The following is a 16,436-nucleotide window of genomic DNA, read 5'->3' on the forward strand; positions in this document are numbered from 1 at the left end:
TAAAGAAAGATTAGTTGCTAAGGGCTATAGGTGGCGAAAAGGGATCAATTATTTTGATACATATGCCCCAGTTGCTAGGATTAGTTCTATTAGAACTCTCATAGTAATATCAGTTTTGAAAGGATTGCACATTTATCAAATGGATGTGAAGACAACCTTTCTGAATGGTTATCTCAAGGAGGAGATTTACTTGGAGCAACCTAAAGGTTTCGTGATACCTTGACAAGAAAACAAAGTATGTAGACTTGTTAAATCCTTGTGCGGGTTGGATCAAGCTCCCAAACACTGGCATGAGAGATTTGATACCACTATGACTGCTTTTGGTTTTCAGCACAACAGTGCTGACAAGTGTATTTATTCTAAACATACATTTGATTACATAGTAGTTATATGTCTTTATGTTGATTATATGTTGATCATTGGCACTCACCTAGAAGGTATTCTTGAGATGAAGAAATACCTATCCTAGAACTTTAAGATGAAAGATCTTGGAGAAGTTGATACAATTCTTGGTATCAAGGTGAAAACGACAGGTGGTCAAATTTCTCAGAGTCAATCTCATTACATGGAGAAAATTCTGAAAAAGTTTCAACATTTGAAGATTAAGGAATTCAACATTCCTTTTGATTCAAGTGGGAAACTGAAGGTGAATTCCGGTCGAGCAGTGGCTCAACTAGAAAATGCTAGTACAGTTAGAAGCATGATATATGCTACTCACTGCACTCGACCTGACATCGTATTTGTTGTAAGCAAACTGAGTCAGTATAATGTTAATCTAGGGACGGAGCACTGGAATGCAATGGGTAGAGTACTAGGATATCTAAAAAGGACAAGTACTTTCGAGTTGACATATTCGTCATCTAATGGAATACTTGAAGGTTATTTCTATGCCAGCTGGACTGATCACACTAGTGATTCAAAATCTACAAGTAGTTGGATTTATACTCTAGCTGGTGGTGCTATTTCTTGGGCGAGCAAGAAACAGACATGCATAACTCATTCAACGATGGAAGCTGAGCTAATTGCTTTAGCAACATCATGCAAAGAGGTAGAGTAGATTCGAGATCTACATATGGATATCCGTCTATAGGATATTCCAATGCCTTCAATACTCATGTATTGTGACAGTGAGGCCACATTGTCTAAAGTATATAATGCGGTATATAATGGGAAGTCGAGACATGTAGGTTTGAGACACAATTTTGTGAGACAACTAATTGAAAGTGGTACCATCAAGGTTGTCTATGTCAAGACTAGTAGGAACTTGACAGATCCGTTTACCAAACCTCTAACGAGAGATTTGGTTACATCTACCACGAGAGTCATGGGTCTAAAACCACTATAGAATCTCTTAGTGATGGAAACCCAACTTGACATTAGTGCTCCTAATTCTCAAGTTTAAAGGGTAGCAACGAAGTCACTAACGATAGAAGGTACTATCATTAATGATAGATCCATGTGAGGTAGGATAGTACGTCGTTGCCGAGAACGAGGTTGAGTTAAGACTCTTAACAAAGTTTTGGAGACATCTAATCAAGGAAGATGTTGTAAAACTTTGCCTATATGATTTAGAGGTGGTGCCGCCTCAAGTGAAGATTAGTGGTTTATCTTCTAAAGGGTCATGAAAAGGGTTTATAGCGCATGGCCATATTAGCGCTCAGGGAGAACGCAAAGACGAGTTGTGATGTGTGGGGGTAAACCGAAGAGGTCATAAGGTTTGTGGTTTAAACCTATAAATATACCATCAAATTGGTCTCTCCTTGTTTGTTCTCATTAAACTAGGGTTTAATCTTCATGATACCTAAGTGACATCATCTGTTTGAGTGAAAGGAAACTTTCTAACTTGGTGGGGGATTGATGGAAATTATAGAGGAGAGGTTGCAAGTTGGTAAGTTTCCTCTATCCCATATTGGTAGGGGAGAAACTTTTAATGGGTTTATAAGCTTATTCCCTTGATAGGCCTTTAAAGGCTTTAGCGGATCAAAGGAATGGGCCAATCCCACGTGCGCGCCTAGCCTAGCCTAGCATTAGCCGACGCCATGAGTGCGCGAAATGGCGCGATTTAAGTGCACTTTGCACTTTGCACGACGTATCGGTTGTTGGGAGCTGAGGAACTTTTATTTTGGATGAGTTTGGGTCAAGCCGGTTTGAACGATCCAATCAAATGGTTGACCGCCGTTGACTTCGAGGAGGACGATTCGAGACATTCTGGAAGGATCATGAAACGGCTTGCTTGAAGAGAAAGTCGACGCCCTAGGGTTTCTAGGGGCCGGCCTATGAGGGCCCGTTTCATGCCTTCTAGGGTTTCAACACCTATAAATATTGCTCCCTATAAGCCGTATTTACCACTCACGAAAATCGAATCTCTCTCCCTCTCTTTGTGTTTTTTCTTCCAGTTTTCGGGTATTCGCTTTGTGTTTATTGATTTCAAGTGTTGTTGGAGAATCGATAGATCTACATTAAATCCTGGGGTTTTACTCTGTTGCATACAACCAGTAGAAGCGAAGTAAAAACCTTTAAGGTCAGGAGTCCGATCCGTGCAGTTATTTCAAGTTCAAGATCAGTCATCGACATATCAGTTTTACTTTTCTATCTTGCGTTTAATTTCGTCTAACAACATGATAGTCTTCTTCTACCTTTCTTATAATTAGATCTAATCGAGAATGATATATCTGGTTTCTGGACGAAGCTTGGTAAACAATTAATAATAATTGAATTTATTATTCGCAACTAATCAGACATATAATTCTAAATATTATTTGTCGGTTTCCTTGGGCATCTATTAGTTTGATTTTCAACAAAATGTACAGGTCTACTTAGAATGTGTTTTATTTTTATTTTTAGAAATTATGATCCTTGACGACTAAAAAAACCTTAACAATCAAGTGGATCAAATTGATAAAGTGAGAATTTTCCGCAAGGACCGAGAAGGTCTCACTCTAACCATCTTTTCGGCACAAAGTGTTTTTTTGGCCCAAGTTGGTTCAAGATCCCAAGTGGGTCTCATCGTAACTGTCATTTCCCAAGAGATGTCTCGGCTTAAAAATACGGCCCAATTAAAAATCACCCATGTGTACAGGGAATGTATTGTAATTTTCAAATGGATGGAGGACTAAAAGTGGTCAAAAGCTATTACACAATCCCCGCCATATAACCCATGCAAATCATTAAAATAATATAAAAATCGGTTGGAGACATTTCTTTCAGATCTTCTCTCTCCTCGGTTAATTTGTTATCGGAGACGTTGCCGGAGAATCGGATTATAATGGTATCCTTAGGATGCCGGAAATGGATGGTACTGGCGGCGGCGATATGGATACAAGCTTTTACGGGTACGAATTTTGACTTCCCTTCTTATTCCACCCAAATGAAATCAATACTAGAAATCAATCAGGTGCAGCTCAATTACTTAGCAATGGCTTCCGATATCGGAAAGTTATTTGGGTGGTGTTCCGGTGTTCTTCTGTTGTATTTTCCGACATGGGTTGTGCTTTTCATGGCTTCTTTCCTTGGTTTGTTTGGTTATGGTCTTCAATGGCTTGTCATTCAGAAACAAATCACTTTGCCGTATATCATGGTTCGTAATTTCATTCCAATTTGTTATTGCATTTACTCTTTTTAATTTATCCCCCCTAATTTTAGTTTAGGGTTCTTGGGTGATTATTCATTGGCTCCAAATTAAAGTTAAATCAGGAAGGGTAGATATAATTAGATGTGAGTGAGCATAAATGTACAAACATATACGCATATATTTAAGTTGGGACACAATTGCGTACCTAATTTAATTTTGGGGCCTTTATTGCTGATTTGAATGCATATAAGGGTTCCTACCAATTCCCATCGGAAAAGAAACGCGTAATGTACTTAGATTGTGATGTAGTAAGATAAAAGAAACAAAAAGTACAAATTGTTGTCCCATGTACCTAAAAACATGGATAGTGACTCCCTCTTAATCTTATCTTTGTAAATACCTTGATTAACAAGCCCTAACCCTATAAACTTTAATCAATGCCCTAACCCTGCAAATTTTGATCTGTCCAGTTCAATCTCATTTTGTCCCGTGCAACAAAAGCAACTTCACTTGTGTGTTCGTGTTTGTTACACATACATGACAGACTTGGAGGGACCAGACAAAAAGACGTTAATCACATACCTAATCTAGTACATGTCAAATTTAGTACATACCGAATGCCAAATTTAGTACATACCAAATGCAGTACAACCTATTATTGTATACATGTGTTGAGTTCCTAGAGTTGTTTTTGATGATGATTATGAAAAGATATCCATGCCTTTTTTTAGTCAAGATCAAGATCGTTCTTGTGTCCCATCTTTTTCCATTTGTATGGTTGGGACAAAAAATAATAATTTATATCCAATCAACCTCTCACGTCGAGTACAACGCATGTCAAATGCACTACCACTTATTTTACCTTCAATAATTATTATTTGATTTACATCCCTAAACCCTAATACAATATTTATCCTCGATAGGTATTCGTTTTGTCCTTATCAGCCGGAGGGAGCATCCCATGGTTCAACACCGTGTGCTTCGTTCTAAATATTAAAAACTTTCCCGAAAACTGGCCACTTGCAGTATCTCTAAGTGTTAGTTTCAACGGCGTAACTGCCGCATTATACAACCTCATTGTCACTAAACTAAGCCCTAATGACAAAGCCACCTCTTACCTCATCCTAAACGCCCTTGTCCCTTTCATCACATCTATTGCCTCACTAGGCCCAATCCTCCAACAATCCACTTCCCAACAAGACAACAACCAAAAAGACGAAACCGCCCTCAAAGATGATGCACATATATTTGTATTTTTGTATATACTAGCCGCCGTGACGGGCCTTTATCTTTTCTTTACAAACCCCGTATCACAAAATATAGTCGTTGTCACAATGTTGTTAATAGTGCTTCCATTTATCATGCCAAAAGTTATTTACCTCATTAAAAGTGTCCTTCGGGCTTTTTATTCCGATGGACCTATTGAAAGGCCAAATTATGAGTTGGTTGAAATGAATCATCAAGAAGTATACCATGAAGAATGTTCAACTCTTGTAGTGAATAAGAGTGGGTGCTCGGTTTTTGATAAAATTATCAAGATAGATAGATTACGGGAGCTTGGTGAGGAACATTCGGCTACATATATGATGAGTCGATGCGATTTTTGGCTTTATTATGTTACATATTTTTGCGGAGGTACGATTGGATTAGTTTATAGTAATAATTTAGGGCAAATTGTTGAATCACTTGGGTACATTGCGGAGACTAAAGCACTTGTTACGATTTATTCTACGTGCTCGTTTTTTGGTCGGCTTCTTTCGGCAGCTATGGACTTGTTTGGCTGCTTTTACCAACAACCTACTATCAGTAAGTATGCTGCTCACTACGATTATTTCGTTGATTCTACAATTCTAAGGCTTTTGTGCAAGAAATAGTAGCGTGCTTTTTGGTTTGTTTATTATCGCATCCCTTTTTTATTTCTTTTTATTACAACATTGTATTTTGAATACAATACCCAATTATAGCAATGGTATCCAAATACAAAGCAATTTTCATTGCTATAATTGGGTAATTTTTAAAGTATAATCTCCTAATAACAAGAAATTAAATTGAAATTGCAATTGTATAATTGCATCAATTTTTTTAAAGTACCTTGTTGAATTTAAAAAAAAAAAAAAAAAAAAAAAAGTGAAACTACGTTGTAAGTGAAAGAATTTATAGTATGACTCTACTAAAGAAATAAACGAAATAGATCTTTTTGCATTTAGGTTAAGTTTGTAGGTTCATGTCTCACAACAACGGTTTCATTGATTCTACATAGATACACATCTGCATAAATTGTGAATAAATAAACATGTAGCATCCTTATATTACTTGTAATGGCTGATATAAAGTTTGTAGGTGCGTTGTTAACACATTTTTACCTGGGCCTTCAGTAGAAAGACCATTTTGCCCTCAAACAAAGGAGATGGAGAAGATGGGGAGAGGGCAAAATGATCATCTTACATTGGCTTAATGCTAAACAGCATTTAAGTCGAGCATAAAAACGTTACGAAACATTAAAATAGGGACACAAAAAATCAATAAACTAAAGTGTTGAATGCAGAAATAGCAACATAATTTCATTTAATTGTTTATTGTGGAATCCTACTTTCAATTATGTTATTATATGATTTTAGTTTGAAAAATCTACCAAATTATAGATATGTCATCCAAATACAAAGCCGTATCCTTTCAAAGTACCATGTCCTAATAAGAAAAAAAAAATTGAAAGGACAATGCTATTATCACTACCGGTTTTACTATGGTGCCTGTAGTGGCACCAGCAACACCTGGTTTTTCCGCACGCAGTCCAAAGGAATTCGAAATTTTTCGATATTTTTCCTACTACTGTCACTTACTAAAATATTCCGTGACGCCCTACTATGAAATCCTGCATCAACCCTTGCCTATTATTTTGAGTAGATTTTTCGAAATACAATGTCTTGATAAGGAAAAAAAAGTTTTAATGCAAATAAAAGAAAATACATCCTAAAGTAAACTTGTGTATCATGTCATTCTTTCAGCTGCCGACATGTATGCTACTCGGACTGGGAGGCTAACACTTGGACTCGTGGCAATGCCGGTTGCTTTTCTTCTACTCATTATCTCAGGCGCCAAGTTGGCTTTGAGCGTTGCCACAGGGCTTATCGGAATTTGTTCAGGATTCTTGATTTCAACCGCAGTATCAATCACATCCGAGCTTTTTGGTTCAAAAAGCTCGGGGATAAATCATAACATTCTCATAACTAATATCCCGTTGGGATCATTATTGTATGGTGTTCTTGCGGCTCTAATTTATGTTGATAATATCGATAGCTCAAGAGATAAGGATCTTGATGATGGAATGAAGGTATGTATTGGTCGGGATTGTTATCATGAGACGTTTATGTTATGGGGTTTGATTTCTGTAATTGGTGTGAGTTCTAGTTTTTTGCTTTTTTTAAGAACAAAACCGGCTTATGAAAATCATTATAAAAGGAAAATTGAGGTTCTTGAGGAAACGGTTTGTTCTCCTTGAGAATTGCTTGATTTGGAGTTTTAATGTTTGTGTTTGTTCTTCAAACAATGACTTTGTGGTTTGAAGTTAAAGTCAAGACAAATGGTGCTCGTTAAGGCCCATTTGTTACACACATAAAATAACATATTAACATGTTGTACTTTATCATTTGACATGTATTTTAGTGTGTTTAAACAAAAACAGAAACAATTTCTTCAAGAAAAGCATCGAAATTTTCATTAAAACTAGATGACCAAAACACATATGAACACCATAACTATTCAAGATTCAAAACAACAAAAACTAAGATCAAAGATCCTAATCGATAGCAATGGGATTGTTCATATTAAACCCTTCAGCTTTCTCCAACAATTTAGATGGGAAACCACTTCTAAGTATCTGAACTTTGAACTTAACAATCCTACTCATTAAGCTCCCCTCCATCAACTCAAACACACATGCATCCCCAGCTACAAGCTTGTTATCTGTAACAAATTTTCCCCATGCTTCGTTTCCAAACCTCCTTTTAGTCTGATCACCATGGTAAAGTAGGTCCCACACCTTTCCATGGCAGACGATACTAGCAGGAACAGTAGAAGTTGGAAGCTTTTCCGATAGTTCACGTGGGATGACCTACAGTAGACTTTGGAAGATAAGTTTTGAGTGGTAAAAGAGGGATACATAAAATGTGCAATATGGGAGTCGATAATTACCAGTTGAAACCTCCTTCCATAGATTAGTTTACCAAGAACCACATAGAAATATGGTTTCCCTGATAGTGGCCAGAATGCAGCATCTGCTTGAGGATCCAACTGTTCTTTTTCCGTAGTGTTGGCTGATTGTTTCTGTGTTTGAAGATTCCCAGTTCTTGGTGATGGATCCATCTGGGGAAAATGATGCATTGATGTAGATATTTTCACTAAGAAAAAGCAGAATCAGAATCAGATTCAACTGAGTTTAGCTAAAGAAGTCTCGAAGAGAAGCATGTAAAAGTAAATCTGACTACAGAAGCAAGAGAAATAAGAACAAACATGGTGATTCGAGATTCAAAACGTAATGGAGCCGAAACAATTTCTTAACGCTCGAATGTAGAGCACCATAAAATAGGAAAAACTTTTATTAACATCATTTACTGCGAACATGATCATATAAACCCGAAATTGGGGAAATTAGGTCAAATGCGAACAAAATTAACAGAAAAAGTGAGAGCAAAAAGATATCGTACGGAGAATCTTACAACATATCTCGATGAAATCTTCTCTTTTATTTCGATTCATTCACATCGAACCCTTAACATCAGCAGGAAAATAAGTTATGGTAAGGAAGTGATTGAAAATGCGTAGAACAAAGCAATACCAGTAGAAGATCAGAATCTATGGTGAACGGAGACGAACGGAGAGTGGAAGATGGATGGACAATGACATCAGGCGTACATCATAAGTATAGTTATAAAAGAAAACACTTTATATTTTCGTTTTTTTTCCCTTTTAAAGATCAGTTTTTTTTCAATTAAAAAAAAAGTTATATTTTTCTAGTGTTTTGTTTTAACCTATTTGTAATCTTTCCAATACTTGATAACAATAATTCAATTCTTTATTAAATAAATAAAATACAATATTTCTTTTTCCCAAAAAGGCCTTCATAATTGACAACTTTTTTGTTTTCGCTGTATTCTTTTTGTTTTAAATCGTAGTTCATATGTTTTTGTTGAGTAAATTATATGAATGGTCCATATGGTTTGAGATAATTTACGTGTTTTGTCTCTAACTTATCTTTTTAACTTAGAAAGTCCATTATGTTTGTTTTTGTTACGCGTTTGATCCCTGTTTTACTTAAATAGATTATTATTTAAATAAGGAAAAATGATGGTATAGGTAAGGTAATGTAAGAGGTGGGGTTGGGGGTGTGTTTATTTAAATAAATTGAAAAATCAATGGGAAAATAGTTTTTAAGCTAAGACAGGGACCAAACGCATAACAAAAACAAACAATAGGAACCTTCCGAGTTAAAAAAATAAGTTAGAGACCAAACCCGCAAATTGCCTTAAACTATTAAAACCATTCGTGTAATATAGAAATGATGGAGCTTTAATTGTATTTGTTACTATAAATTTGGAAAAGTGAATGTTATGTCTATTATAAGTTGGTTGAAATTGGATGGCAAATATTTAAGTCAGTTAGAATTGTATTACAAATATTTATCAGGATGAATTTCATTCAATTGAACAAACAACCACCCTTCAGTTTCCAGATTAGATCTTCATATATCATGTAATGTTCCAAAATTTCTAAGTAAAATTTCTATTTTTCAACAAACCAAAAACCACTCATTCATTCATTCATAAATTAAGAAATCAAAGTATGAAAAGTGATCTCAAAACATCAGTGTAAAATCAATAACAAATAGTACGAAAAATCTCTAGTGGATACAATATGATCAAGTCGAACCCTTCCCTCCGGAACCAAAAGTATCTGAAACATTTAAACATAAAACCGTAAGCATAAAGTTTAGTGAGTTTTCCAAAACATCACATGTCATACATAACATACAAAAATGTGTGAATGTTATGGTCCTCCCATAGTCTTACACACATTCACTGATGCAGTCCTCATGTAGTCGTGGTTGCTATAGTCCTCCAATAGTCTTCCCTGCGAGTGATATGGTCCTCACATTGTCGTTCCTACAAGTGACATGGTCCTCTCATAGTCTTCCATATAAGTGTCATGGTCCTCACATGGTCTTTCATGCTAAAGTCACAAAGATAGTCTAGCAACCTACATAGTATAGTGAAAAGACTAACCTCACACTCTAATTGAATACACCACAGCTCGAACAGACGAGAGATTGGTGCTACAACCGACGTAACGAAATATCCAAGGTCAAACCTTAGTCTACACTCCAAAACTAGCAACTTGACCAAAATTCAACCCAGTCAAAAAGTCAACGGTCAGCGGTCTCCACATTGTGCTCAACCTATGGTTATATCATGGTTAGCCAACACAGTCACGTCTGTCACACCCCAAAACCGGAACGGCGGAAACATTCTTGGGTGGATGACGGCATGTCAAGTATCACAACATATGTAGTATAGTAATCAAAGTACAACAACCATTGCATTAATAGTAATAATTTTACATCGATCGGTTACATGTTATAGTAATATAAAAGTAATTACAGAACATAGCATAGATGCAACTCGGTACTAGGTTGTCTCCACAAAAGCTCCTGGGATGTACCTGTCTATCGTTGACCTAAGAATACAAGTTATTTTGAAAGTGAGTATCAACATTTTAAAATGTTGGTGAGTCCATAAGTTTTTAGTGTCATTTGTATAAATATGAATTTTTATTCAAAATAACTTTATGAAAAGTAGTAGTTTAGAATCTACGGTGTATTAGCGTCCTTTCCAGAAAATTCTATATTTTCTAAATAAAAGAAGTCTTCTACCGAGACTCGACAGAGTTATGTTTTAAAGAATAATTTTCCTTACATACTATCATTACCAAAATACGGTATTTGACTTTAAAGAAAGTAGGAGAATATCACTAGTAAAAATACTAGGGGAAAATAACATATGCCTCAGCAGAAATACTGCTGACTAAGGCAAAAGAAATCATAGACTCCAGGGGAGTATCGAATGAATGATAAGCCTGGCTTAGTCTAACAAAAGGAAACACAGACCCCAGACGGTATCAAATGAACGATACGGGTAGCAAGGTCTAAAACAAAGAATACAGAGACCCCAGACAGTATCAAATGAATGATACAGCTAGTGAGGTCTAAAACAAAGAAACACAGACCCCAGACAGTATCAAATGAACGATACATGTTGCAAAGTTAAAATAAGGAAATACAGACTCTAGATAGTATCGAATGAACTAAACAGCTAGTAAAGTCTAAAACATCCGTTAATCCTAAGTGGGTTGTCTCGAAGTACAGTGTTGATTCTCGTTGCCTTAAGGCCATGAATTATAAGGTAAACATGGAGATACTCGTAACCATACTGATTGACACTAGAGTACTTGACGCCATGCAAGCGTCGGAATAAATGTGACATTTGTCACCCCTTGGCTTGGTAGGCCGAGGACTGTAGCTAGCAATCAGGGTGCGGGAGTGTCAGTCCCATATAGATCTATACATACAATGCCCGCTCTCCCTCCAGGAGACTCTGGTTACCAACTTGACAATGGGGAAATCTGTGTCCTGAAGATGTATCTCGTATTCTGAATTCTATTAGAGGCGCTGGAAATAATGATATAGACTCACGAATGAACTAACTCCTTTGGAATTCTTGTACTAGAAAGAGTAAATAGAACCTCCTAACTATTCCTATAATAGTTACTAGTGTCTCTGGTCTATGAACGTTGACTGGAAGGATGCCCTTGCGACCCAAGGGAAATGAATTGGTCGATGGAAACCTTTATGTCTATACATGTATACATGATATATAACTAATGTTTAAACGACCTTCGGACGGATAACCGATACCCACCAGACCACATCCAAACAAGGAAAAGGAAATAGGGTGAACTAGCCTTCCTAAGTCTTTTAAACATTATTTATATAACTATACAAATATAGGCATGCATTTAACAAAAAGTCTATGAACGATGAATGGAAGTATGCCCTTGCTACCCAAGGGAAATGAACTGTTCAATGGAAACATTTATGTCTATACATGTATACATGATATACAAATAATGTTTAAACGACCTTCAGACGGATACAGATACCCACCAGATCACATCCCAACGAGGAAAAGGAAATAGGGCGAACTAGCCTTCCTAAGTCATTTAAACATTATTTATATAACTATACAAATACAGGCATGCATTTTAACGAAATAAAAGCATAGAAGAAAACTCTGATGAAAAGTTTGGAAAATCTTTACACATAAGAAATTTACGACTTGATGTCAATTTGTAAAACAAGTTTTGAAAACCTTTGGAATTCTTTGAAGAACCTTTGGAAAACCTTTAACAAGAGTTGAAAACGAGATTGGAACATCTTAAGCTGGATAAAACAATTATCATGCAAAAATCTATTTTGCTATACAATTATTAATCACATAAGATTTATATAATAACTGTACAGTTCAACTTGTATTCCCCCCTATAAAAGCAGTTAAAATCATTTAAAAGGTCAATTCAGAGGTATGAACTCACCTGTCGTTGGCGATTCGGATGAATGGACGGTATAGGATGCTAAGTGTCAAGTGAGGACTTGACCACACACGCGAATCCTATTTAACATGTAATGATACATTTAAGTATCCAATTAGTCATTTAATAACTAATTAAGCAAGTAATGATGTACTACTACATAAAAACACTTTGCTACAAGTGCTAGGAATACCAAGGGTTGCATTTAAGGTGCGTATGGACTCACATTGGAGTTTACTCTTCAAATGATGGCCCTTATGGGTGTTTACGGTTTCAAGACCACTTCCCCCATGAGTTTACGACAGTAAACTCATGGTAGTGCTGTCATGGGATGTTTAAAGGTCTTATCTCACTCATAGAATCATGCTAGAGTCGAATCAAGGGCTAAGGAAGTGATTGGGGCTCAAAATGGACACAATAGGGAGTTTACGGTTCTTGGACCACTCCTTGAGGAGTTTACAGCCCTAAACACATGAGTTTATGGTCGTAACTCATGTTAGTCCATTTCTTTTGTGCTTTGGTGGTTCTAGGCTATGTAGGCAAGGTTCTAGTCACTTATATGAGCATAGGAAGGTGTTTAAAGGCTCTTAAACACCTTGGAAGGGTGTTTACGGTTTTGGGAGACCTTCCCAAACCGTAAACTCACATGTTGCTCATTTGGGCATGTTTTGGTGCATCACATGAAGGATTAAAAGGCTCTAGGCACCCATGGAAGCTTTTGGGGGTGTTTGAGGGGCAGTTTAACACCCAAAAAGGTGTTTATGGTCCTTGAAGATGGGTTTACGGTCCAAGAATGTTCTTAGACCGTAAACTCATGTTTACTCCCCAAATGTTAAGATTTTTGGTGTTCTAAGCTCATATGTGCAAGTCCACAAGTCATATCTAAGCCCTAGGAGTGATTTAGAAGGGTTTTGGGGCTTCAAAACCCCACTTATGGGTGTTTACGGTCCAAGAGTGTTCTTGGGCCGTAAACACATGATTTTGCCACTTTTGGATGTCTTAAACACGAATTTGCATGTTAAATGAGCTAAACAACAAAATAGGTTAGATCACTTACTAGTTTGGGGCTTGAAAGAGGCGATTTTTGACCAAACCCGATTTGTAGAGAGAGAAAGTAGAGAGAGAGAGAGAGAGAGAGACTCCTAAGGTGTGAAAAGGGTTGGAATGAAACCCACTCAACCCTTATATAGGGTGGAGTTTATGGCCTGGTTGGGGGTCCACCCGACACCAATCGTGAACGGGTTTATTTTTCGACTACCGTTAAACACGGCAATTTTTAAAATTAGACCGCCTTATTTTCGGTTCGCTTGACGAATATTATTTAAATTATTTCAACGGGTTTAAATCCAGTCAAACGTATTTTTCGGATAAATTTGGCTAATTTTTGACGTACTTAATTTCGACGTTAAAACTAACGAAAATTTTTGAGTTGTCACATCATCCCCCCGTTAGAGGGAATTTCGTCCCGAGATTAGAGCTTAGACAAAGAAGTAGGCATGAATGATCGAGTAATGAGATGAGGGTACTTCCTATTCAAATGTTCCTCGCACTCCCAAGTGAACTCCGGTCTTTGCTTGGCGTTCCAGCGAACATTCACTAGTGGGATGCGGATTCGTTTCGCTCGCCTGATTCCTCGGTTCGCAGTTTCCTATGGGTTTTTCTACGAAGTTAGGGTTCCCAATGATTGCTATTAAGACGAGTGGGTTTATACAAATCATGTCGGACCATTGCTTTTTCCATGCTGGAGACGCAAATAGACTACGGTGGAATTTATGGAATTCCGAAAGTAGTCATGGTATGACAAGGGTTGGACCAATTCTTATAAAGAATCTCGAATGGTCCTAAGCTCTCGGAAAGATAGAGCTTTTCAGTTCTCAGAACATAATGCACTTCTAGGGTGGGATCATCACTGGCGTGATCGCCATTTTGAAGTTCCAAACGTTCTCTCATACTGGGGGTGTAGTTCTTCGGGTTGGTTCTTAGAAAGCTCATGTCGATTTTGGATTCGTGTTTCCTACTGATCGGCTTTTGTAGGTTTTCTGGATCATCGGATGTATTGGCTACACACTTGCATGTAATTGGTTTCGTGGAATCTATCTCAACTTAGTGCAAAATGGACCTGCACTTCTGATTCTTGAGGTGTTTCTAACGGAAACTCTCAAAGTTAATGAGATAGGGCCTTAGTAGACGATTGTTAGAGGGTTTTAGATTTCTTCGTCGTCTAACAGATGCTTTCACAGTATGATTCTTAATTTGGAAGGAATCATGCTCTGACTAGCTTTGCTATTTCCTGAATAGCAAGCTTTGCTCAGGGCTAACTCAATCCTTAGAGATTTTCTGAAGTGTTGGACTATCTCGGGAGGTGGTTCTACTATTTCTGTGTGAGATAGTATCCATGGAACCCCATAGTAGTCTAGTAAATCTCTAAAACATGCCTATTCTCTAAGGCGTCGGTTTATTTCAGTTGCATAAAGCGTGTGTTCTTGTATAATCCATCGACTAACACCTAGACTGGTGTCAAGTCTATAATCTCTTCGGGATCTGGGTTATAAGGCTTAACGCAACCTACTTTTGCACTTTATTCAAGTATTCTTGGCTGCATAGGTTATCCTGTGGTTCTTGGCATTCTAGGATTCACTTCGGAGAATGCAGTCTATTGTCTACAGGGCGACGGTGACTTCTTCCACTTGAGGAGGCGGAGTGTCCTAGGCACTACTCGTCAGTAACGGGGTAGACGAAGTGCCTGAGTAGTGCGAGCGTCTTTTTCAACTACTATTTCGAAGGTTCTGAGTTTCCTCGATCTAAGTCAAATCTAGAGAGTATAGGGTTTCCGTCACTCGGAACTCTAATCTCCTCATCCACTCTTCTCAGAGTTTAACTTATCGCAGTTTCCAGGTTTTCAGGATTTCTACTGATATGCTTAATTCGTGGGATCAAGCGTGAATGGATGGTCGCAGTCAATGTCCTTGACTCTTACGAATCAGATTTCTTTACTGACTGAGGGTGTTAGCTACTATATTGGCTTAACCGGGGTGACAACAAATTTCTGATTTGTGGTCATTATAGTAGCTCAACCCGCAGAGGTTCTCCTGACTCTAGCTCCTATTCTATGGAATAGGATGAAGGGTTTTACTATGAGGTTCGTGGTAGAGCTCATACCTGGCTTAACCATTAATACTTGGTGTATGCAAGCCGTATATAATCGAGGTCGGCAGGATGTTCAGTTGTGCGACTCCACCCCAGACCCACAACCCAACGAGGAACAGGGAGTAGGGAGGAAGCACACATCTTAAATCTTTTTGATCTCCATTATATACCACCCTTATGCATATACTCAATTATAGTAGTCAGTCCCATGAGTTCCATCCTCTTGATTCACGAACCTGATTGTGAGGTGCTAAGGGTCTCTTTGGGGAATCTACGAAGAAAGCTTCAGGTGGTTATCGTCTTCTGGAATGCCTGCAGTGTCTTTCGCTTCGGGTTCTATTTGTCTAAGGAAGGGTTGGTTAACAGCGCGCGATACCCTACTCCGGGGTATTTCGGAAAGTTTAGATAAGAGAGACGACTAGCGGATCGCATTAGGTTTTATTATTAAGTTCGGAAGAACTTTTATTTGCCGAATTGGCTATGGTGAAAGTTCGTTTTACACGGCACTAGGAATTTACACATGTTTGCACTGAGTCAAACCATGATCGATAGAGGCGTCGAAGTTGGCATACATCGACATGACATAGAATGAGGGTCGATAGGGCCTTGTGCTGAACAGGCACACAAGTTCTTGGCGTCTCGGGTTTCGTCCCGTGTATCACTGTCGTGGATACTTGGACCGATAGAGTCGACGCGGAACTATAGAGGGTCTTGAGGTTTTGGAATAATGTACTTCTCATGAATGGATTCTCACGAGGCCTCGCTATAATCGCCTAGTATACACTAGTCAAGTATAATTAAGGTGGAAAGGACTGTTGACTGAGCGACTCCGCCCTAAATCCACAACCAAACGAGGGACAGGAAATGAGGCAGCATCACTCACTTGAGGTCTATCCATCTTAATTATACATGGCTTTAACGTATATACCGAGCTATTATAGCTTTACCTGATGAAATTTTGAATTCTTACGACAGTGCTGCGACTTTTGCCTTATCGGGAGAGTAATTACATTTAGAATTAGCCTTTTAATGTTTTCAGTTAGTTATTTGGGATTGAGAGACGTACCAAAAATCTACC

At 37.8% G+C, this 16,436-nt stretch overlaps 2 protein-coding genes and 1 pseudogene across 7 annotated transcripts; 2 read left to right on the forward strand and 1 right to left on the reverse strand.

Annotated features, from left to right (window-relative positions):
* The first annotated feature begins 478 nt into the window (after window positions 1–478).
* Window positions 479–1,057, forward strand: LOC145063946 (secreted RxLR effector protein 161-like). The gene has a single exon (XM_079011497.1). It carries the CDS (start codon window positions 479–481, stop codon window positions 1,055–1,057), a length of 579 nt encoding a protein of 192 aa, XP_078867623.1.
* A 2,142-nt stretch (window positions 1,058–3,199) lies between these two features.
* Window positions 3,200–7,070, forward strand: LOC145063947 (protein NUCLEAR FUSION DEFECTIVE 4 pseudogene; annotated as a pseudogene). The gene is made up of 3 exons (XR_013688045.1): window positions 3,200–3,577; window positions 4,495–5,377; window positions 6,577–7,070. The product of XR_013688045.1 is annotated as a protein NUCLEAR FUSION DEFECTIVE 4 pseudogene (transcript).
* Window positions 7,071–7,259: 189 nt separating this feature from the next.
* Window positions 7,260–8,521, reverse strand: LOC145062094 (B3 domain-containing protein Os04g0386900-like). 5 transcript variants are annotated; one of them, XM_079009716.1, is made up of 4 exons: window positions 8,406–8,521; window positions 8,275–8,338; window positions 7,763–7,968; window positions 7,260–7,682 (listed from the first exon to the last, which is right to left on the reverse strand). In XM_079009716.1, the coding sequence occupies exons 2-4, from the start codon at window positions 8,324–8,326 to the stop codon at window positions 7,368–7,370; spliced, it is 573 nt and encodes a 190-aa protein (XP_078865842.1). In that variant the 5' UTR covers window positions 8,327–8,338; window positions 8,406–8,521; the 3' UTR covers window positions 7,260–7,367. The 5 variants fall into 5 exon arrangements, with proteins under 5 accessions (XP_078865842.1, XP_078865843.1, XP_078865844.1 ...); XM_079009717.1 differs by having other exon boundaries at window positions 8,287–8,338; window positions 8,406–8,519; XM_079009718.1 differs by adding an exon at window positions 8,081–8,181 and having other exon boundaries at window positions 8,287–8,503.
* Window positions 8,522–16,436: the final 7,915 nt, after the last annotated feature.

Source organism: Lactuca serriola, chromosome 7 (genome assembly GCF_051521515.1).
Source record: "Lactuca serriola cultivar US96UC23 chromosome 7, Lser_US96UC23_V15, whole genome shotgun sequence".
NCBI classification, from domain to species: Eukaryota; Viridiplantae; Streptophyta; class Magnoliopsida; order Asterales; family Asteraceae; genus Lactuca; species Lactuca serriola.

What these genes read in the sequence shown, in the direction of transcription:
- LOC145063946 (XM_079011497.1), top strand. Translation starts at nt 479, where the DNA reads ATGAAAGATCTTGGAGAAGTTGATACAATTCTTGGTATCAAGGTGAAA.
- LOC145062094 (XM_079009716.1), bottom strand. Translation starts at nt 8,326, where the DNA reads ATGAATCGAAATAAAAGAGAAGATTTCATCGAGATATGTTGTAAGATT. An exon ending in GATATGTTGTAAGATTCTCC is followed by an intron (nt 7,969 to 8,274) that starts GTACGATATCTT and finishes GCTTTTTCTTAG; the next exon opens with TGAAAATATCTACATCAATG. An exon ending in ATGGAAGGAGGTTTCAACTG is followed by an intron (nt 7,683 to 7,762) that starts GTAATTATCGAC and finishes AGTCTACTGTAG; the next exon opens with GTCATCCCACGTGAACTATC.